Here is a 24,847-nt window from a genome sequence, read left to right as displayed (position 1 = left end):
ACATTGTAACTGAAGCTGTACACGATGAGAGGGGTCAAGAGGGAGGAAAAAAAGCAGAAAGTGAAAAGGTGATACACCGTTGGTCCTGCTCAAGGAACATGTTTGTAGTGAGAGGCACAGTGTGTGGGAAAGATTGAGAATAAATTATCATCAGTGAGAGGTGGGGGCTATGGAGTACAAATATTTTGGATCAAAGTAAGAAGGACTGACAAATCAACTATTTGCTCAGTAGTTTGAAGTGAGAGAAGACAGCATGCTCTGAGAAAAAAAAAAAAAGAAAGCATGGTACAACAAAACAAGATGACTTTTGTGTGACAATAAAAGCAGGAGTGTCTCATTCAACAAAAAAGTATTGAATGAATGAATCTACTCCATAGTGTCAATATGTTAAACTTTTCTAAAAAATGATGAAAATGAAACATGAATAATCATTGCACTCTCTGTGTGCAGGGTTTTAACAGTGTAGCACCATGAAGGACACCGTATTGTGTGAAAACGTTTGCTGCATTATTCTTAATAGAACGGACAGGGGGACATGCTGCTTCAGGAGTGCTGAATGTGTTATAACAGTCTGAAAAAATGCCCCTATCAGCATGTAAAAAACAAAGTCTATAACCAGAAGCAATGCCTCAAAATAGTTTTAACCTTAGGCAGCACATTGGCTCCCATTCTGAATAAATGGAGCATGAAAGAAAGATGAACAGCCAAGGAAGTGCCAAGCTAGATACCCACCACTCCACGCCCTCCTCAATCTGCCACAATCCCCCCCCCCCTTTGGGTTTATTTCATTCTTGTATTCAAATGCACACGGTGTCAGGATCTGTGTTATTAATCTCTGTCAAACTTGTCCTTCTGCCGGTGACGTGGGACATGTGTCCTCGCGCAGGTATTCTTCAGCTCTGATAAAGGTGTCCTTCGTGTTTCATTTGCCCTGCGGCACGTGATGTGGCATGTACACAAAAATCGTCTGCAGATACAGTCACACGAGTCTGGTGATACTGTTTTGCTTTGTCAGCAAATCCCTTGAAAAGAGTTTTGTGTGTCGACGAAGCCTGATGCAGCGTATTCCTCTGTGTCATAGAACTCCATTGTTATAAAAAACTATTATAAACGCATTAATAAGCCACATTTTCAAACTGGGTGACATGCGCCTCTATTGCCATGCAAATGGGCACTGTAGTTATTTTGATGAAGCCCAACATACATTGTTGTGCTGCTGAAGGTACCGAGTACAGCACCTGATGTGTGTTAATCTGCAGCTGAGAATAGTCCCTAACAAATACTGTACAGCTTTTCTTCCTGTTGAGAAACATTTACTTCAGTACAGCTGTTTTGGTTTCAGTCTTTTTATGGGAAAATATCTCTTCTTCATTTAATTAAATTGTGAGGCTATTTTATATTGTAATAAAATTTAGATCGTAATGATATGAAAATATTGACAACACACAGATTAAACACATAAAAAACAGAATTTGTGTCGCATGTGAGCAGAAAAGTACATGATGTATGTGGGCAAAGCACACCAAACTTTGCCCATGGACATGATGCCTGAGCAGTCAGCATGGTAATTCAGTCTACATGTATTAAAGCCTCAGTTAAGGCTGAACATATGGGTTTCAGTGGGAATTTGGTAGCATGTTAAACTGTCGTCTTAACTGTCAAACCCGTAATGATGAAGAACTACTGTTCATATGGTAATGAAGAGAAGAAGAAAAGCAAAGGATGACAAGATGATGAAATGTTGGCTGAGGAGTGAAAGGAGGTGAAGAGATGTTTTAACCTCTGGACTTTCAGTGAGAGGACAAACTGCAATTATCATAATCTTTTAATGAGTGGAATTAGAGGCTCAATTGATCTCACAACACGTGGCCTTTCACATGAACAAAGCTGTGTTCATGAATGTGTATGAACTCGCTAGAGTCCCACAGCAGATTGGACATAATGTGCTATACTGGAGAAGTATCGCTGCACCATGAGCTCGGGGAAACATGATACTTTCTCATCATATAAGAACAAGTTGTGTGTGCTTCTGTGCTGTGGGAAAATATTGATGTATGAAGAAGTATTTCTGTAACATGCTACTCAAGAAATTGGGCCTGCACACCCTCCTCCTCCCTTTGAAAACTTACATAAGTCTACACTGAACTGTGCAGGAATAACATCGACACAAGACTGTAGGAGTGAACCAGCTCTCGACAAACTGCAGCAAAACGAAGCAGCTGTGTTCCGCGTGGAGCCGCATGTAAACACATATCATAAATATAACTGAAAGAAATCCAATTTATTCAGAGTATCGATACAACAGTTGGTTCAGTCATGAAAATGAATCGCTCCTGTGGGTCATAAATGCTCGTGTGCATCTTGAGAGCCGGAGGACGAAGCTCACCTCTCCTGCCATTAAATCATTCATGACCCTGCAGTGCTGTGGACCACACAGTGCCAGACCTGCCTCCACCAATCTGTGTCTCCACTCTGACAGTATGCGCGCACACACGCACACACACATGCACGACACCACCAGACTCACTGTTTTAAGCCCTGCGCTAAAATCAGCTTCCACAGACAGCAAATTACAAATGCTTGTCCAAGCAGGTACAGACATTCACAAACACTCAGACAGTCGGTGTATATTTGCGTCTCCTTTCTCCTGCTCCATACACCTGTATCCTCTGCTGCCTCCAGCACCAGGATCAATCCATCAAATACGTCTAAATCTCCTCCTCGCTCTGATAGTGTCCACACGGCACTCCCTGCACCATCGATCAGCCCCCCGTGTCCATATTCATGAGCTCCGCAGAGGGTCTGACATGGACACACTGGATACCGATCCCTTGCAGAGGGGGTTCCCCTAAGACATCATCCTCCCTTCTCCCGTCAGGTTGCCCTCTGCTGAGCAAAATGTTCCCCCACTTACAAAGAGTAAATGAACCTGCAAATTCCTCAAATATCTGCTAGATGACTTCTTTGAATTCTGTCCTTAAATCAGGCGACGTTTATTGAAACTCTTACTTAATAAAACCCTCGTAAGAGAGTCCTACATAATAAACCGTGCTGATGTGGTTATTCAAAGTCATCTATGCAGAGAAGATGAGGAGGCATGCATTTGGTTTATGAGGCGGGCAGAGAGATGATGATGCTTCATTGGCGGTGCAACAGATGTTTCCTACATGACAAATAAATCAGATGGCCTGGGTCATATGTTGCATCATTATCTATCTATTCACAGTGATCTACGGTTTAGAATAACGCATTCATTAACATAACATTAGTACAATCAATAGCTTTGGGGATAATGACTATTTGACCAAATATTGTGTTTCAATGAGGTTTTCAGAAATTGATATCAATTTTTAACCTCTTCACCCTTGGATTCCATCTCTGTGTCCATCAAGCCAATGGCTGAACAAGTGCAGAAATCCTTAATGAATAATTGATGACTCTGCGTAACAGTATTGCAGAACAGCGCTGAATTGCTGCACTGGATCAGAGGGAGAGGCGGGTGTGAACACAGCTTGTGTTTGTGTATGCTGCACACTCTGCTGGTATCTGGGGCAATGTGTGACTCTGTGTGTGACGGAAGAAGATGGAGTCCTCCAGGCGTCTCGCACAACACAACACCACACCACACAACAAAACAAGACTCCTAGTGAAGCCAGTGTAATGCTGTGTCCTTCACACTTCCGCTCCTCTCTCTGACTCTCTTCAGGACACTTTCGTGTCTTGCGGACGACCTTTGAACCAACTGTCAGCTCACTGACTGCATCATGCTGTGCTGTCAACCTGCTCAAATGCTGACGAAGTCACAGTGAAGTTGAATATAAATGAGATCTGACCCCGTTCTGACCAGCAGAGGGAGCCAAGACCACCTCATCTGTCATTTGTTGACAGTCCGTCTTTAAGGAATAGCACACATTGCACTTCATATTCCGCTTCACATACACAACTTCTGTTTTTTTAAGCCAGTATTAAAAGTATGAAACTAAGTTGCCAGCTTCAGATGAACTAGGTATAGCATGGCTCTTACCTTCAAACTAAGAAAACTAGAGACAAGTTTCATCTTGTGGTGGGGTTATGCATTTCCCAGACTCTATATTATTAAGTCTGGCAAAGATATATAATACATATAAAACAAATAAAAAGGATTCTTTCTAACTAAATACCTCACTGGACACACAAGTCACATTTTCGCACTCAATCCAACACCTCTGCTGAGTATCAGGATTTTCTAAGCATGTTACATAACAACTGAGCCTATGGTTTAAGAGTACTACAAGTGTGTAAAAATGAGCATGACATGTGAAATATAAAAATAACTCTATAAACGGGCTTTACAAATAAAATTGCCTTGCCTATGATAAAATGAACAATAACCACACAACCATGTTAGAAAAACATCCCTGTGATGATCTGATTTACAAGTAAATAAAATAAAATAGGAAAGAGACATTTGAATAACTTTAAAACTGTATGTAATATTGTAATCTAATCATATTAGATTATCCAACAATTGTAGTCAGAATACATCTGGCTACTGCTAAATGTCCTTAATCAGATGAAGATGACTTAAAGATTTGAGAAAAGTGCAAAGTGAGCAAGAAGGGGCTGGAAAAAAACATCAACCAACGAGTAAGTGTTAAAGAGGATTCAAGTTTCATCGACTTGGCAGGAAGCAACAACGCAAAAATGGCTGACAGGAGGGGGTTGTGGGGAAAGAAAAGTGATGAACGATGGAAAATGGCTCTTTTAGAGGAAGTTGTTTTCTGATGACCTTCAGCCTCCTGACCAAGGACAAACGATGCCCCCTCCCCTCTCCTGTTTGCTTGCACAATAGATATAAGATGTTGTGTTTTAAAATGGTTGATCTGAAGAAATTTTCAGAGAGGATTATAAAATGCAAAATGCACTGGAAACATTACTGGAATGTATTTACCAGTACCACACTAACAGGTCAAAGGTTTGGAGGGTGATGTTTTCAAATATCCTCTCATGATTGCAGATACTTAAAAAAAATACAAAATGCAACATCTTGTGTTCTTTCATTTATCTATTTGTTGCAATGTATCCATAAAATATGACTTGAACAATTAATCAATTAACTACTGTATGTTTCAGCTCTCAACAGGACTGCTCTGTTCTTTGTAAATACACACTCCTACTCACACAATTACTGAAAACCTACTTAACAACAAATTTAGATCCGTGAGCTTTTTGTTCACTGACTGGTTCATTCAGCTGTTTTATGACTGAGGACGCTTAGGTCCGAAATGAGCTCAGTATTCTACAGTACATCAGTCAAAGATCTCTTATAAATAAAGAGGAAAGGGACACGGGCAAAATATTGATCCAGGGGTTATTTTAGTCACACAGAACATCCCAGAGGCTGTAATATGGTCACACAAAGAGGAGCCCACAATGAACACACATATACTCACTCACTCATTCACACATACACGCACACACACATTCATTTGCGTCAGATGCAGAAGCGTTCCACCAGTGTGTGTAGGCAATTAAAGGTCTGTGCCTCAGGGGCTGCTGAGGCCAAAGTCACTGTGCTCTATGCTCTGACAAACATTTTCTCCATTACCAGCAGACTAACTGTCCTGCACCGCCTCGAGCTCCGCTATATATTCTCCTTCACTTAGACTCTGCAGGGAGGCAGCAGGGAGAAACGGGTGAATAGGAGAGTGGCCACAGGAGGGAGGAGAAGTGGCGGAGGAAGTGAATGAGTGAGCTAGAAAAAGGAGAAGAAAAATGGATGAAGACTGTCAGTACCTCCACATCACTCTGACCAATCTGGGTGTGAAAAGACAATAACAAGGGGACACGGTGGCAGGGCAGTTATAGTGCATGTCACAGAACTGCAGCGCCCGCAGTTTGACTCTGGTTCTGGAGATTTGATGCATGAAGCATGTCGCATCCTTCTATCTCCCATGTTTCCTGTCAGCCTCTTCGCCAATATCTGTAACAATAAAAGGCATAAACATTTTTTTTTATTTAAATAAAGAAGAGGATACAGTGCTCAGTGTTAGGGGCCTGATTCATATGGTTAATTGGATTTTCAATGCATTACATGGTTGTTCAGGAAATTAAATACGGATGTGTGTGCAAGAGCACATAGACTTTGTGTATAGGCTACATTTAAAGGACACAGTTTCTGTGTTTCCCAGGGAGATAATTAGAGCCAGCGCTGGGCCAGCTGTTGGCGCTCAGCAGGGTCAGGTGTCTCTCACACTCTCTCTCTCTCTCTCTCTCACACACACACACAGTGCCACACTGCCCCAGAGTGGCACAGGGATCAAGGGCAGATGGATCAAAGTATTGCACTGCTTTTCTCTAACTCATTTACAGGGCACACTGAACGCCTTTAGAGGGGGATTTTTTTTCACAAACAGCTAGAAGATTATGCACATTGACAACCATAGATGTTTGTGTATTCAAAACATGACATGATACACTGAGACTATTATCACAGAAGATGTGTTTTCAATGAGAGATTGTACAGTCAACTGTAGCTGAGTATTTTGGCAGGAAGAGCAGAGAGAGGACACAGAAGGGAGCCAATGGGATGATGTCAGTGTTGATATCATGTATTAGAGGCTGCTCTGTGTGAACACTAGGTGGCGACATCTAACTTTGTCACAGAGCGGCCAATGCTCTGCTGAGTAAGGGCTGGCTGACAGCGAGATGTGCGAAGCCAAGTCTACATACATGTGTGCTTACATGTGATCAAGTGCGAGGTGCGGTTGACCTTGTAAAGCTGCTGCATATACGCCGATTCTCCTTCATCCTGAGCCGATGTCGCTCCTGTCCCCAAGGACAGACCCCCCTCCTCTGTGATCCGGACCGATGTAATATGGGGGGAAATGCAGCTGAAACATAATCTGAACGAATGTCTGTTTGATACATCATGGTATGGTGTGTGTGGTGAAAAGTTGGTTATTACACATACACCTATGCGGCGCATCTTCTCTTTTCCTGCCCACTGAAAACATTAGGCTTTTGAAACAGTAAATATGACTGATGCTCCATCCCCCCCTCCTGCCTCTCTCTGTTGCTCACTTAATCTCTCTCATTTCTCTCTCTCTCTCTCTCTCTCTCTCTCTCTACAAATGTGGATCCATAGTGTTTAGCGCAAACTCGGAGGCTGAGAGACAAGAGAGGGAGGTGTTAAGAATTGAAAGCATGATCTTGCAGTGTTGCAATATGCCGCAAGAAACTGCGGCAGAGAGTGGGGGAGAGGGAAGGAGTAGTAGTCTATATCGAAGCAGGAGAATTGATTATCGGAGGGATGGAGGAATGTAGCAGGAAGGGAGAAAGGGAAGGGGTTGGGCACCTGGCGCTGCATCTGCTCGAGAAAAATCTCTGGGGTCAGCCAATTAGAGGCTGGGTGACACCACTATCCTCCCAGCTAGCTAGTAAATCCTGCGCCACAAGACAACCCACGTGCCTCTGCTCAATGAATGTGTGAGCTCATACACAGACACACGAACAAATGCCAGGGCACACACACACACACACACACACACACACAGAGAGAGAGAGAGAGAGACATAAAGTACACAGTGAAACTGGCAATTGTTAAACATGGCCAGTTAAGTATTTAAGGGTCAGCAGGTTTAATGGCAGACGAGTCTAAGAAGCCAATACCCACAACTGCCCACACCTACAGTACCTGTAGAAATCATACAGATAGATTTTGCTTTAATTACCTTGGTTCATAGAGCTCCATCTCTGGGATTTCTGCCTCCACACCAATGCAAGAAACATACTGTATTGGTGTTGCGACATATGTTGTTTAGAGTAGAAACATTCTGCCAAAGAAACATTGCCTGTGTTAAATATCTAAAAATCTGACCCACTCAGTACCTTGAGCTTTTGATGATATCATATCACAGGATCTTCTTCACAAGTTTACTGAGTTTACTGAGAAAATGTACATATAGATTTCCATACTAAGTGAACAGCTCCATCTCTACTGCTGCTGCTATTGCTGAGAGAAGCAAAGTCTGAGACTACTTTCATATTCAAGTGAATGGACCCCTGTCTGCCTGTCTGAGGCACTTTCTTTGGTTAAAAGTACTTCCTTCCATAACTGGTCATGGATCATCCAGAGTAACAACGGCATTGTTTTAAAACTAAATGTGGTTTTCAGTGCTGTGAGCATCACAGATGAAATTCCATTTACGTCCATCGTAGAAGAATGGAGCTAAAAGTGGCATTTTATCATCAATAAATCATCGCCACATTACCAGTTTGGGACTTTGAGTGTAATGAAATGACACTGAAATGACACAAAAGACTGACTGTGCCAGTACACTGAATTTTACATAGTTTAAGTGCCTCTTAGCTAAAAGAAAAGTCAGTTACACACTAAGGTACTTGAACAACAATGTTGACATCTGCAGCTGGGGATGTGATGTGTTTACCAGAGGGATGGATGAATGAACTAAGGTTTTATTATGGTCCATGCCATGTTTTATCCTCTGACTGATCTACATTTTATTGGCCATCTTCCCGGAGAGCAAAGCATCACAGTGCACGCTGGGTGGGAAGAGAAGTGAGGAGGATCAAATCAAAGTGACACCACCTCTGCCTCCAGGGGATTCAGATGAAGGGGTTTACAAATGGCTAAGCTTTTAATAACAGGTCCATGATGCTACGACACTGTGATGACACTTGACACAAGGATTAGATGACTCAAGAAATCTGCACTCTACTAAGTAAGATTTATCATCAGGGAGCACAACGATACACAAGGCACCAGCCAAGGCCAACCTCCTAGAGTTGTAATGTCATCACCTGTAACCCAAAAGGAGCGATGCAGTCATAAAAACTAAATCTGAATCTCCTCCTGAGAAGCTCAGCTGAGTTCCTGTTACATACTGTATATATGCAGTGTTTCTGGACACCATTTTGGACTACACAAGTTTAATTCAGTCAGGAAATTCAGACTCCAATCATGAACTCAGTCTTCTCCTGGCTGTCACATTAAACGAATCAGACGTTCTCTATTGTCCGCACTCAGAGAACTGGAACTGAGAATTACAGCAGGGAGGCTGCGCCGCTGTAATGACCTACAGTACTGCTGGGTTTTCAATTGAATTATTCCTTTTCCCCACGGTAGACAGAAAAAAAATAAAGAATCATCATATCAATCAGGTAAATAAGACACCCGTCACCCAATACAGAAGGGAAGGGTGCAGAGTCACTCTGGGGTCACCCACTCTCCTCTGATATTTCACTCCTTTTCGCTTCTACGGCTCTAGCCCTGGGCTATATTCCTTCAGCCTGTGTGCTCATCCTCACACCAAGCACTCGCACACATAAGGTCCTTCCCACACACATACAAATGCAGTCCTTCAACCAGCATGCTTTCCTTGAACACTCAGACACACAAAACTGCAATATATGTGCACTTGAGGTGCAAAGTTGTCCATATATTTTGCCACCTACGATAACAAATCTGAGACTGTACCAGCATGCTGGTTACTGTTTTAAGACTGCTTCAACCCTACAGTGCTCTGGCAATGCTAACATGCTGGCACTAACCATGTTCATCATCTTACAGTTGTTTTTTGTGTAAGCATGAAACAACATCATCACGTTTATTGAAGATTATCCTGAGAGGAACAAAACAGCTGGACAGAGAGACTGACGGACCTGTGCTTCCATCCCTCGGGCCATACCGTTACAATGGTCATAAATCAGCAAACGTCGTTGTGCACTGAAGCATGAATGAAATTATGTGACAAAATCAAAAGGTAATTGAAAGGTGGATGAGTGTAGAAAAATGTAATTGTTAAATGCCAGAAATTGAACACAAATGTTGTTTTTAATCATTTTTTTCTAACATGGCAAAGAATAACCAATCAATACATTAAATGGTAGCCTGCACATTGCAGAGCCTCCTGACTTTGGTACAGACCAGTCTAGGAGATGCTGCAGAGTCTGAGGATATCAAGTGAGGACTCAGAGTACCTGGACATCAAACTGCACTAAGCTGCCTATCCCACCTCCTGTCCTTTCCTCTCTCCTCTCTCATCAGCCAGAAGGAGCTTAAAGGGAAAGAGCTGAGGTTGGGTAACGGACACCAAAAGCTTTCTTTGCCTGACTACAAGCTGCCCAGCAATAATCTATCAAATTCCTCTAAGACGATATCGCCTCATTCTTTCTCATTTCCTCTCTCTCTCCTCCTCTCACTCTCCCTCTTTTATTTGGGTATGATGAGGATCCATTTCAATAACCCTGATCTCTCAATTTTTGTTTCAGGGAGTTACGTAACAGCCGCACTATCAGAATAACAATTGGGAGGAGAGATTAGCGCAATCGGCCACGGAGAGAGAGACAGAGAGGAAGATGAAGGGAGGGAGGGCGGGAGGGAGGTTGGGAGGCACCAGGAGGAAAATCTAAGGAAGCCCTTCTCAATATGACACATTATTTCACGTACTGCTTCATAAATGAACAGATTTAACTGTGAGGTGGGAGGACAGGCACGGACAGATGCTGCTACTATTGATATGCTTTTTTAGGAGGGGGGTTTACGCAAACCTGTCTTGGAGACTAATGCTTTGCTGAAAGCACTGCAGTCCTACGTGTCCGTTCAGCTTCATTCACAATCATCAGCCAGGAAACACACCAATAAATGGTCGGTGTCTCGCAGGCTTATGAGGATTATCAAAATCATGCATCATGCATTCTTTTATTACGGAGATAATAACAGGAAATAAGCAGGTGCAAATGCTTATGGCTTCAGTCTTAATATGAAAGAACGAATCGCTGCATCTTTATCACTGATCAACAATTTAAAAATATCCTCAGGCTTCGGAGTGTCAGGGAAGCTGAACCCCTGCAGAGCGGGAGAGCTTGCTGGATCCTTAATGTCATTCTGCTTGTTTATTTCCTTATTTGTTTGTATTTTAACAAAAGGACAGACATTTAATCAAATGAACCTAAATGGGGTAAAAAAAGAAAAAAAGAAAATCACTCTGTCACTGCAAGCTCATAAATAAAGAGCCGCTATGGCCCTGGTAAGGGGAGGAGAGGGATGGGGGTTGGGGAATTGGCCTCACGTGCGCCTTCCATTCCCGTTTTAATTAAAGGAGTGTAGGCTGCAGCTCCTGGCCAACCTGCCCCAGCAGCACTTACTGTGGAGCCAGGAGCTGGACTCACTGAAACTCATTCCCAAGCTTTATGAACATGAGTGAGTGCCTCAGCCAGGCCTGCTGAGTCATCTGTCGGAGGGGTTCCTCAGGGCCACACACACACACACACACACACACGGTTTCGGGTTCATTAACATACACAAACAGTATGAGAAGTTTGAGAAGAAAGATGTGAGAGTAATAGAGTGGTTGGCTGATTGTTAGTGATGTCCCACATGATGAGTTATGATCACAGACTGCAAAGCTTGACAAGGCACCGACAGGCACCTACAGGTTACTGAGAAGTGCTTCTAAAGCGTCGCCATATTGGTAGGGCGTCACTGCACCGAACTCACAGCAAATCCAAACATGGGAAAAGAGGAGGAGTGTGTGGAGCCGAGACTCAGGTGCATACAAGTTTGTGGCACTCGGAGTGGCCTGCCCTAAATTATGCATAACGTTCAACCCTCATAAAATTTAAAAAGGGGGAGTTATGTAAAACTTCACCCCATGTACAGTTGTCACGAATAGGGAAATTGTTTTTCGTACCATCCTGTCAACATGTTTATTTCTGCTGTACAGACATATTATCATGGGAGTCTGAGGATAAGTTCAGGTCTGCAGCCAGCTAGAAGTGGCCATTTGAGGAACTGCAGTTTTTATGACTTTTACAATGGCTTTATTTTTCAACCACAGGGGTTGACAATTGGTTACAATGCAACATGCTGCGCCCAAAACCACTTCACACACATATTCATTAGTGTCTTTAGGAAGACATAATACATTAAATACATAACATTAAAGTGACTACGAGGACTTTTGGAAACCATAAGTGTTTTCACACTACATTTCCAATGAGCCTCCGCACGCACGGTGAAATTCTTGGATTGGCGCAAGACGGACAAAAATGAAAACATTTGCCAAGAATGTGTTCATTAATCAAGAATGAAAGTCGGAGGTTTGAAGACGATCAGATACCGTCATATTTCCGCCATAAACGATGCCAACCAGCGATCTGGCTGCGTTATTCCCATGACCCACTGGGCAGCATCCGGGAAACCAGGAAACCAGGAAATGCTGTGCGAGTTGACTAAATACTGTAATAATATCAAAATAACTAGAGACAAACGTTAAGACAAAACGATATATTTATCGGAAATGGACCCATTAACAAGTGTGGGTCATGTAGATTCATCCACAATATGGGACTCTTTTATAACCAAAAGCAAACTTCTCGGGGTCTCTTTAACTCCATACTTCCTCTTGCAGTGCATTCACGTTGGACACAAAGCAAGTTTTCACCTTGTGTTACTTGCGCGAATATGCGAGTACATATATAGTACATATGAGACAAACCAAACGCTGTCATGTCTGGGTTAATAATATCATCCGGACGGGATCATCCCTATGTTCCCCGCTTTGTATGGAACCGGGGAACATAGGATCTTTTTTTTTTTTAAAGGGTCCTATGTTCCCCGCTGTTCACCCAAAGGGTCCTATGTTCCCCGCTTTGTCTGTGACCGGGGAACATAGGACCCGGGGAACATAGGTACGCTCCCATCCAGACATGCACACAGCTCGATGAATGTCACCATTTTCACCAAGACACCAGGAGCCTTCTCTGAATGACAGCCGCTTCCAGCGCTATTTTAGGTTCAACCAGGGCTTAGTTTGATGACATGTTAGGTAGGATCGGTCTCCCGGCAGGACACCAATTACATGGCACTCCATCTCAGCCTCCGTTGAGTTGCAGTTTGTAAAAATCAATGAATATTTACTGTATATAGCAAGTCTCTGACGTCCTGGCGTCCTGTGTCAGGAGAATCTCAACGCTGATACATGTAGGCTGTCCCGGCAAAATATCATGCGAATATTTCAACGAATTTGAATATTTTGAACCTGTACGGATGACGCGCTTTCGCATTGCACATTTGCGTGTATTCACATCTTTGCAATGACTTTGTATGTAATCTCGTTATGCGAAAATGTTGCTTCACGTCCGGTGTGAATGCACTGCTAAACCCAAGATCTCTGTTGAATTGAAATAAAACGTGGTCATACAGCCACTACATACTGGCTCCTGAAAACCATTTTAGTGAGTGAAGGGGGAACTCTCAAGTTTCTTTCTCAGCACACTAAGTAAATAAAATGTTCACACAGGAGTTCAGAAGAATAGGTTGACATTTTGGAAAATACTCGAGGATACACTTACCGGCTAGATAATTCTATTTCCTGTGTGCAACTTGGTTTTGAGGAAAGTTCAAACACAATCATGTTTGGAGCATTCAAGTCTCATGGCTGACAGGTGTTTCATTCTATCACTCTTATGCCATCGTGGTTTTTACTCAGATGTACCCATGCTTTACTCTGATGCCCTTACTAAGATTTTTTTTCAAAGCCTCCTCAGTAATGAGCAACAAGCTGTCAATTTCAAAAACCTCACCTTAGAAAACTATAGCTGATTGTTTGTTTTCCATGCATGGACCGAACCACGTTTTTAAGGAAGGGGTAAAATAATGAATAGACTGATCAGTAAGAAAATACAACCACTAGATAATCAATTAACTGTATGCTTCCAGCGTCTTAAAAGTGATAAAGTACTTTTCTCCATTTTATGTTACTTTTAATAGAATATTTTCACACTTCACAGACCAAACAATTAATCAGAATAGAACATGCAGCCCTTGTTGAGGGGTGTGGGTGTGTGTGTGTGTGTGTGTGGGGGGGGGGGGTATCCAACTAGTGACAAACAGAAGAGGTCTGCATTTATTTGAACCTGAATAAATGAGTGAATGAATGAATGACTTACTTTAGTTGACATGTACGAAAGGGAGTGAGCTGAAGTAAGAAACTAATTTACAGTAATCTTGCCCCTTCTCCATAACTCAACCAAAATGAATAAATCACCCAGCTTCCTTTTTGAATGCTCTGCCATTAATTAAAACTTGAACTAACATAAATATATCCAGTTTTAGTTATCAAATCCATAGTCATTTAAAATATAAGTTTGACAATAATATTTCTAACAGCATACGAAGTAAACCATAGAAGAGAAAATAAAAACAAATAACAGACTACATAAACATGCAGTAAACAGCCCGTTATGGTTAATATCTGCTTTCCTGTACCTTGTGAAAATCATATTTTCACACATTCTCTAAAGGTGTACAGAAAAGAAAACTGAATTTGAGCCCACTCTGGATCATAAAATTAATGTGATAACTCATCTTTCAGACGATGTAGGCCAAACTTTGTGCAAAATTCTATTTTTGAGTAAATCCGGGATGAAAGTGTGTATTTTTTTTTCGCATTGGATAACGCAGGCGCACGGATTATACGTCAGCCTGTACACGATTCACCAGCCACTGATATTGGATCCGTAATCCGTCATTCAAACGTCTGAGACACGCACACACACACGGAGCTCGGTCTCGCCCCAAGCTTTGAATATCCCGCCCGCTCAATAACGACCAATCAAATTCGTTTTCCTTACTCGGGTAAACTCGTGTTGCAGCTCGTGACAACTCGGCGCGACAAACAGGACAAACGGCCATTTCTGTACGTTTGGACATCCTTTCAGCTCCTCATTCAAACTGTTCCATTGCTTTACCCCACAAACCGAAATACAAAAACTTTTCATAGTAGTGTGCATCCTTACAAACTGTAAGTTATTTCTCTTACAGAATAGATTTTGTGGTGATACCTGAAACAGATATTGACTGAAGCCAAGTTCCAGATAACAGACAGAGCGGCACCTTTAACTATTCACATGCTAGCAGCCAATAATGAAACTAGTTATCTGCCAATGGTTTGGCCTGAGGAATGGTTCATTTAAAATTCATCATTTTGATCACAACCAGTCAGGGGGCAGATAAGCAGGTCGGCAGGGCTGATCAGCAGACAGGTACTAGAGTTGGCTCTGATGGGCTTAGTCACTGCTGCAGCACCCCTAATCCACTGCACCAAACCTGAACACACACTGAACAACACACACAGTCTTACATACACATAAACACAGCATCAAGACCTAGACAGCTCTACAGTACCAATCTGTCTCAGAGATCGACACATTACCCTCAGTGAAGGCTCTGCTTCCTGCTCAAGCAGGGAGGGGAACAGATTTTCGAGGGCAGACAGAGACGACGCTGGAATGCTGATCCACTGCTGCCGTGCACCGTCGCTTTAAATGAAGATGGAGATAGCACTTTAGTACTTTCACCGTTGCATTGTTCTCTGGCAGCCATGTTAGCTGCACAGTCCTGCACCGTGTCTCTGAGTTTTACCTTTAAAGGGATATTTCAACATTTTGGCAAATTCGTCTATTGCCATAATCCTTATAGTCTTAGTGGTAGGTTCATTACCTTTAAAGGAGACATATTATGCCCCTTTTCCACAAATTAAAATAGTTCCCAGGTGTCTTAAAGACATGACTATGACATGCTTCAGTCAAAATACCCCAAGGAACAAACTTCATAGCTCTTTTTTCATCCGTTCAAAAGATCCCCGTTCAGAACGGATTGTCTGTCCCTTTAAATGCAAATGAACCACTGCTTGCCCCGCCCCACTCCTTCTACTAGTACCAGGTAGGGGTGGTATTATGCAAATTCGAAAACTAGTTGCATCATTGCCAGAGAACCGAGGGAACAGCTCATTAAACCACATGGATTTCAACCTGCTCATTCAACCTGCACATTACAGATTTTTTTGTAAATTCTCACATTTTGGGGGCCAGAAGGCAAGACAAACACCCAAATATATGTTAAAGAGCCTTCAAAACATGTCCCCTTTAATTGTCGGTGTAAGCTGTTTTGAGATCGGCTGGGCAGACCTTAGCTCTGGAAGACGCACGTTATTTCCAGTCTTTCCCTCATCAAACTTATCAAATACACAATCCAACAAGTCCAAAACGCTCTCATGGACAAGTTGGGACCCGCACATTCACCACGCTATGAAATAATAATGGAACGTTACGAAACAGAGTTGTTTTCGAGGTAAATACGTAACCGAAACTACATCCCAGACACGGCTGCTCGGCAGAGTGACTTCAAAAGCGAAAGTAGTTCTGAGTATTTGCTTCATGTGTCGTAATGTTGCTTAATTTTACATTATTTCATAGCGTGGCAAATGTGCAGGTCACAACTTGTCCAAGAAAGCATTCTGGAGTTGTTGGATTGTTTATTTAGTTTGCTGATGGAAATGTGGAAATACCATGAGCGTCTGGTGCGTTAGCTTAGCAGCTCACATCTCTGCCCAGCCGATCTCAAAACAGCTTGCACCGACAATTAAAGGTCTTGAACCTACTCCTAAGACTATAGTGATTATGGCAATTGGCAAATTTGCCAAAATGTTGAAATATACCTTTAACGTGCCTGATGGGCTGTGATCTGCAGCCAGCGCGGCTGAGAACAATATTCAGCAACAACAGAGCAATAGTGCATCCTGACCAGACCTCTTGTATTGATAGGTCTGAGTACCTGAACCACTAATAGGTCAGTCCTCAGCTGCCATGACTCGTTCTCTCTGCACTTCACTTCCTTGCTACTAACAGCTTGACAAGTCATATCTAAACACTAATAATGACCTTTTAGCCACGTCAAACACAGACTTCATCAATTATTCTAATCGTCCTTAGATACATCCATCAACAAAGCATTGTATAGCTATGATGAAATAATAATCTATACTCAAAAAATTAATCAGGTGATCTTTAATCTAATTGCTTAGAACACCTTACAAACATGTTTTGAGAACCTGCTTTTTCTTGTCTTACATTGTCACCTGTGAATGTGTCCAATCACATTATCTAGGTATCTTGTAAGGGGACGTGTTATTACTGCTACATTTAATACGTTGATTTTAAGATTTTAAAAGTTATTCAAGAAAATTGCCCTTACATTAATCACTAATGAAATGAATCATTAGTTGCAGCCCTACAATGTTAGTAACAATAAACTGAAGAGTAACATCTTTGATTTGAACTCATGATTTGGGAAAAGGAGGTTATGTCTATCATGTGCTGTAACATTTGCTGGCAGAAAACAGAGCAGATTTACATTTATTACAATTCAAAGACCTCTGGGTGGCTTTCTAGTTCATCAACCAAAAATGAATTGGTTGATGATGAATTTATCATTACGGTCTTTTTTAAGCCAAAATGCCAAAGGCTCGCTGCTAGTTATGAATATTCACACATTAATATCATCTTTGACTGTGAACAAAATAAACTATTGGTTTGACAACAGAAGAAATTATGGAAATAAATCAAACTAAACAAAAAAAACCAGCAACCAACAATCCACCAAAATCACGACTACAATAATAACATGAGCTGTGAAGAGATTTAAACATGTATCCACGTTTACCGGCACCATTTCAAGATGTGTTTACTGAAACACAAAACTTGCTTACTGTACATTCTTGTTCAACCAAATGAACAAAAGTCAAATGACACCAGAGAGAAATCCATATTATTGCACACAAAAATGCTGCTCTGAACATACATCCTGATAGGCACTATTGGATTTGTTAAACAGCCTGAGGGTGGGGGGTTGGGGGGGTTTCACCAAATAATGATCACATGTTGTGGCACTACAACAACTGGTAACAGATCTCTACATACAATTATTTCATGGCTTTAAATAATGTTATAAAGTGCTCATTAGAAAATGTACATTATAGGTTTCTTGAGTTGACTTATTGCATCTGCACTGTTAACTACTAAATTATGTTATTCATTATGATGAGCATCACAGACAGGGTTTGATGATACTGTTGAACACTTGGCTGTGTTTTCTGTTCCTAATGTCTCTAGTCTGTCCATGTTTGATTTAAAGCAGATCATCATTATGTGGACAGTTAAAAATAACTGAAAATTAAGCTACCAATATGTTAAGAATGTGCTGGCCAAAAGACTAGTCAAGCAGAATGAACATGATTATGTGCTCCTCCTGGAGTGTCAATGTATATTCAATTTTCAAACAGCCTGTTTTGTATAATACCAGGTGTGCATTTCATGTTACCTTGGAAGAGTCGTGCATCTTAAAGAAAGCACAGCCTGAAATAAAAACTGCTCTAGATAATTTTTTTTCAATTTGCATCTGTGATCCTGATATGAGACAAACAATATACACAGCAAAGCACAACTTCATATTTCAGGGCCATTGTCGCCAGGTAATCTACTGTAGACACAAACACACAAACAGAATAAGGTGAAAATAGGTGCTGACTAGGACAATAGGGCTTTGTTCACATCCTGACAATGCTCATTTTTCAAGAGCAGCAAACTCATCAATAAAAGTAATTTGAGGACAACATTATCCACTGCTCAGCAACTGACCTGTGCTGTACAATACCACTACACCATGAAGCCAATTAAAATGGCACTCTCACCCTTTGGTGACGAATTGCTAGCTTTATGACTCTGGACATTCGTCAGCGGACAGAGGTTCATGCCCCCACATGGACAGAAATAATCATGTGAAACACCAACACAGATTAGTCACAAACAGTAGATTAAAGGGATTATTAAACAATAAAGACGATGAGGAAAGAAAATCAAGAAATGTCCAAAAGATCCATTACTGAATTGCTACACATTATGAAAAAAAAGAACAAATAAGACTTTTGACTATTACAGTAAACACCAGCTGGCTGCCCCTAGGAGCCACAACACTTATTAGACCAAATGAGACTGAACCAGGTGAATGTCCATGTCGCTGGCTGACCGACTAACACTGCCATCCTTTTATGGCCCTGCACTCTTGCGACTAAAAGTGCATGATCAACGATAACTCAACCAGTATAAGTTGAAACAAATCATCGTACAAGACACACAGGATCAATAAAAGAAGCAATGAGAGATTCTTCATATCTTAAATCACATCAGTCGTGCAGGATAAAGGCTTGAAATGCCTCCAGTGAAAATGGAAGCTGAAGCTTACATAAGAAAGGCCTTGTTTGCTGGTTACGAAATAACAAAGGAAAAGTGGTGTGCATGCTTGTTTGTTCACATGTGCGTGAACAATTGAATTAAAAAATGTGGTCGTCTCACAGAGAAAGTGTTGACCTTGCTTACACCTCGAGGATAGGGACACTCCCGAGGTGCAGGTCGATACACAAGACAGCTGATGGAACAACTACCGAAAAACAGGTGTCGAGTGGCGAACAAAGAAAACAACCAAGTGCCAAGGTGGTTTTGTTAACCACCATGCAATATGAGGAAACGCAATCAAGTTATGAATTACATAAATTTGACTTTGTAGCTGCAGGCATCAGAGAGGAAACAAGGAGGGCACCACAGAGAGAACGAGAGATAAAGAGAGAGAATTCCCCCAGTATTAACATCTGCTCCAGAAACCAGGAATGGCTGTAAGCTGGTGTTAAAAAAGGAAGAGAGGTTGGGAGGGGGAGCTGGAGGGAACTCAGGAAGCTTATTTGAAAGACTTAAGCTGCATGGTTACGTAAGTGATATGGGATCCTCTGAAACCGTAGACTTTCAGTCAAAGTTGGGCTGCATTAGTACCCTCACAAGAAACCTCACCCCTGCCTCATCCGTACTGTTGGGGGTGCGGGTTCTCCCTTCTTGAATCTCATCACACACACTCGAGCAGAATCACAGTCACACACATGCAGAGCACACACAGGCATTAAACGTACAGTACTGTTTTTTTCTGACGCTGGTTCTCTTAGCCAAGGTAAATGGTTGATAAAGAGCTGTCTGTCTTAGAGGTGAGGAATACGGAGAAACCTCAGCTCGGGTGACAGTGCCTCGTGTCAGTCATCACAGACAGAGAGGTGACATGTGTGCGTCTGTGATGAAAGGATTGGAGCTGACTCTCCGTCAAAAAGAGCTCAGGAGTAAACCCCTGCTGAGACACAGCCACCCCAGGTGTATATGACTCATTCTACCTTTCCCTCTCTGCTTCCTTTGATTTTCACAAACACACCCTCTGACCCCCTTCTTACTCCACTTGCAAGCAAACCAGAAAGAAAAATCTAATCCCTGTAGTGGCCTTGCAGCCCTGCCTGCCTCCCCTCTCTGAGAAAAGTGGAAGCTGTGCTGTCTGTCTGTCTATGGTCTGTCTGTCCATAACTCTACTGCATCAGCATCAGATTGGTTTACAGCCTGCCTGGCACAGTGCAGGCTCACACTCACAGGGCGGCCGCACTCATCCTCGGCTGCCGAGGACTAATTTACCTACCAAATACACAGCAGCACAATCTGCAGATGACTCATTTTCATTAATGAGTTTGAGTGAAATGCGACGAGCAGGGAGAGGAACCAAGTAGTAGTGGCTTGATGATACGTCCCTGCAGTCGGTGACTGGCAGAGCAGAGATTTATTGTTTACAATAAGCCCCGCCGCTCGCTCCAGCGCTGCCTGGGACTCCTCAGTCAGAGAGAGAGAGAGAGAGAGGAGCCTGCAGGTGTTGCTCTGCGGTCATTACAATGCCACACAGAGGAAAACAGCTGAATGCACTGTTGTGGGAAGCTCACTGTCCTCATGGAAGATTAGTGCTGGAGTGAAATTTGTCTCACTGACAAACAAAGAACGAGAGAGGACGAGACAGAGATGTGAAGAGGGACGGAGACACAGTGAGAGGTAGAGTACTACACTGCCTTATCAGACGGCTCAGACAGGACAGTCAATAAAGCAGGTATAAAGCGAGTCGAGAGGAGTAGGAAGGCATGCAGTGTGTTGTACCGTTTCCCCGTGTCTGTATGCGCAGGACATACATGTGTTTGCCGGGGAGACTGTGTCCACACAGTGGAAACGCACTCAGGACTGTGAGTTTCCATGTGTGCCCCGGCCACCCCCTGACCACAGCTTAGCATGACAGAGAAAGAAGGTGGGGGGGGGCGTCTCAACCTTCCTGCCGCCCTCTCCAGCCACCCCTCCCCCTCCCCCATCCCGCCCCCCCGCCCCATCACCCCACCCCTGACCACCCCACCTGTGAATGGTCCCAGTACCTTGCGCTTTTTATCCCGCGAGCGACTCCTCTTTTTGACCCTCTCCTCCTCCTTCTCTTTGCGCTCCTGCTCTAACTGGGCTTCTAAATCCTTGTTCTTGCGGAGATGTTTGGCCGCTTGTGCCATGGCGCCGGCGGTGGGGGTCTGGGCGGCGTTGACGCGTCCAGATCCTTCGGTGGTGGAATGCTGGGGGCTCCTACCTGGTTCGGGCCAACACTAGCGCTGCTGCCGCTGCTGCTGCTGCTGTGTTCCTCTATGGCCCTGCAGAGTCTGCGAGCGTGCTCACCCTCTGCCTCCTACTCCTCCTCCTCCTCTTCAGCAGTGCAGTCACACACACACACCGGCAGTCCTCAGCCGTCTGCTGTGGGATGCTACTGCAGCGCAGCTCTCTCTCTTTCGCTCGCTCTCGCTCTCTCCCTCTCTCTCTCTCTCTCTCTCTCCCTCTCTCCAGTGCTCTCACAGGCTCCCTCTCTCAATCACTCGTGTACACTTCCTTCGTTCAGGTTTTTTTCTGTTGCTCTCCACTCTGGTCTCCCCTACCCTATGTGGAGAAGAAAAGAAAATGGGTAAATAACATTGAATTTACAGGTTTTTCTTCTCTTTTTTTAGTTCTGTTCCTCCTCTACTTGCCTTCACTGCTTCTACATACTGTAACACTGATTCACCCCCCTACTTCCCCACCCCTCCTCCTCATCAACAAAGATTAAAAAGGGATGTACTGACAGTCAGTTGAGGAATAGCCTGAGCAGCTTTAAATCAAAGTCAGCTCTCCTTCCTCACATTGCATTGATTTTGTTTCCTTTTCCTGTATTTAATTTCTCAGTATCTCATAGTCCTGCTGTGTGTCCATCTGTGGAGGATCGCTAGGCTGCACAGGGAACCTGTCATCACTACAGCCAATCACGCCATCACTCATACACACATGCACACACACACACCCCAGGATAGCAGAGGAAATAAAAAAAAACCTAAAACATGCATGAGGAAAAAAAACTGCCTCATACTCGTTTACTCTTTCTCTCTCTCTCTTCCCCCCTTCTCTGCCTCTCCCTCCTCCCCCTTTACTGTTCAGGCGCTGCAGCAGGATTGGTACCCATGCACGGATGTTGGTGCAGTGTGCTTGTGTATATTAGAGGGAGGCTGTGAGCAATAAGAGGCTGGTCCTTACCAGTCCCTGACCATCTAATGTTATGTGTCACACAGTAACCATATCAAAAGCTTTGCATATTTTACTTCTTTATCTCGTTTTCTGTCATCCCTCTCTTCTCTTTCATCTCCTGCCACAGTTTTGCGCACAATTAAAAACAATGGCCGGCATAATGGCTTCTCTATGGAGTCCTCATGTACAATGTATGTCCTGTGTGCGCAGAAGGGAAAAGATCCATAGGAGAGGAGCTGCTGATAGAGCTGGCACCTGTTTACTGGTATTGCACTCCTGTATCCTCCCTCTCTCTCTCTCTCTCTCTCTCCTCCCCTTCCCTCCCCTCCTCCCTGCAATGCTGCTGACGCAGGCAAAAAAGATCCTTTAACATCTCTCTTTGCTCGGCTCACTATACATCACACATACAGTTCACACCGATACTGTAGACTCACAAACACACACACACCCAACACAAGTCCACATGCCAACACACATGTACATACACACACACTCTAACTCTGTGTTGGTGAATATTCTGCAGCAACATCTTAATTATGGGCTCATTTTTAATCGTGTTGCAAAAAGGAAAAAATCCTATTCTCTCATTCTGCAGTTTCTTACAGTCACTGGTAGTTCTGTCCTGTCAGGTATCAGCTCAATGACTCATGATATTAAGCCCAATGTGAATGAAAAGTGCTCATTCGAGACTGAAATTCTGGACGGGTCCTGTAAGATTCTCCCTCATACATTTCACTCATTATCAGCTGCTGCTTCTTCCTGTCCATGACTGTACTTACGTCTCTCTCTCTCTCTCTTTCTGTTTTTCCTCTGCTCTTCTGCCCAGGCTTCCCCTGATCTGATAGCAGCTCTCTCTCTATACTGCAGCATACTAATGAATACGACTGGTGATATTGCCCTGTGTCTGCAATGCTTCTACACAAATCACTCGCTCGTGTGGCCCAGCTATGACACAAACAAACACAAATACTGACAAGGCTGACAGCTCTGTGGCAAGAGATCCATCACAATATTGAACTCCTGGGGAATGTGTCTAAATGAATCACCAGCCGGACCGACTGCACTGGTAATAAGGAGGTTTTTGCTTAGCCATCTAGACTGGTCTTGTTAAGCTCTACTCATGCTGAGCTAATGGAGGGGCAGTTTTATAGTGGATCCTAAGACAGCAAATGGGATCACTTACTGTAGCATGGTAATATACTGTAGGGCTGAACCTGGAGGAACCCTATACAGAAGAGGGCATCCCATAATCATCACACATAGCTACAGTAGCACGGTAACTTAATAATAGCAAAGACACGACGCCCACACATATTTTCTGTTAGAATAGTTGTGGAGAGTTGTTGGACTTGACCTCAAAAACCACATATAAGTCTTTCTTTGTATCGCGTGCACCCGATGCATATAGACGGTCCCTGGGGTGGTCCTGCTCGGGACACAAAGGGACAGGTTGTGTGGACCTGGGGGGAGAAAGAAACACACAGCTACTGCCCGAACTCTCTTCAGTGTGACGGCCAGCACCCACCAGCACATTAACCGCTCCACTGCTCCTCTAAAAACTGTGGATAGGACACAACAGAGCCACACACACACACCCACACACACAAACTCGCCACAGTGAAAAGAGTGGAGAGCGAGCCAATTCAATACATAAAGCATACTGTATCCAGACCCTCCAGAAAGCAACACAATCAGTCACTATTTAAGTGCAGCCAGATCCCGTGACAGGTCTCAGCTTGAGACTGAAACACTTTGCTGAAAGCAGGTAACTAGTTTCCATTCTTTGAAATGTCACAATTGTGCAGATTAAGTGTGTGTGTTAATAACAAGTGAGAGAAACACAGTCCTTTGTATGGACTTTCTTGCCAGTCATTCTCTAAAGTAAATGTCAGTTTCACACTTACTCACAGCCACGCCACAGGTGAAACTCCAGGGACAAGATTCTCATTTCCTTCTCTAATTTAGTCATCCTGTTCGTCAGGGACGGGTCACATGGGTGCACACAGGTCTGGAGACTATTTCTAAAAACAAACACTTCATTAGATCAGAGTTAGTCATAATACCAGGAAAGCTACTAATGGCTCCTGAAATCTTACTGCTATATGCATCACACATCAGAAGCAGCAGCAGTTCTTGTACAGATACAGCCAACTGCACTGCTGGTTTGTACTATGCCCCTAAACAACAGTTCTAATACAGCGAATCTCCAGTGTGCTAGCTGGCAGAGGTCCATGGTCTAAAGTGAGATACAGTATTCTGCAGGCCTGTGCCATCCTCTGCACCATCAACTGGGGCTTGTAGAAGAGTTATTTTAGCAGCAATGTTAGTCAGTATCAGCCAAAATGAAGAAGATGTGATGAACAAAACCCTTTCCTGTATTTGTGGTACTCCAGTATGGATGAACACTGCAGACCATTTAGTGATTTCAAGTGGATCAAAGGATCATAATACTGTCCTTTTAACCACGTGAAACAGATTATGGTTGGTCGTCACAGAAGATCAACTGGAAATGCAAGAAACACCAAGCAAGGAAGAACAGAGGTCAGACAGCGCCCTCTATTGATATGCAAGGAGT

At 43.2% G+C, this 24,847-nt stretch overlaps 1 protein-coding gene across 26 annotated transcripts in view; it reads right to left on the bottom strand.

Annotated features, from left to right (window-relative positions):
• ank1a (ankyrin 1, erythrocytic a) overlaps nucleotides 1–24,847 on the bottom strand; it is a 95,904-nt gene that overhangs the window by 65,424 nt on the left and 5,633 nt on the right. For 20 of the 26 annotated variants that reach the window (XM_085786752.1, XM_085786754.1, XM_085786756.1 and 17 more), the window contains exon 1: nucleotides 21,114–21,476. The exons of 1 other annotated variant lie outside the window; for it this stretch is intronic. In XM_085786752.1, the coding sequence (XP_085642878.1) occupies nucleotides 21,114–21,239 (126 nt within the window). In that variant the 5' untranslated portion in view covers nucleotides 21,240–21,476. Of the gene's footprint in view, nucleotides 1–21,113; nucleotides 21,477–24,847 lie in introns of those variants that run through there. 5 more of the 26 variants (XM_085786759.1, XM_085786763.1, XM_085786782.1 and 2 more) reach the window with 1 other exon arrangement.

This window comes from Trachurus japonicus, chromosome 9 (genome assembly GCF_045865225.1).
Source record: "Trachurus japonicus isolate A0001 chromosome 9, Traja_1.0".
In the NCBI taxonomy this organism is placed as follows: Eukaryota; Metazoa; Chordata; class Actinopteri; order Carangiformes; family Carangidae; genus Trachurus; species Trachurus japonicus.
This window is presented reverse-complemented; position numbering and strand designations above follow the sequence as displayed.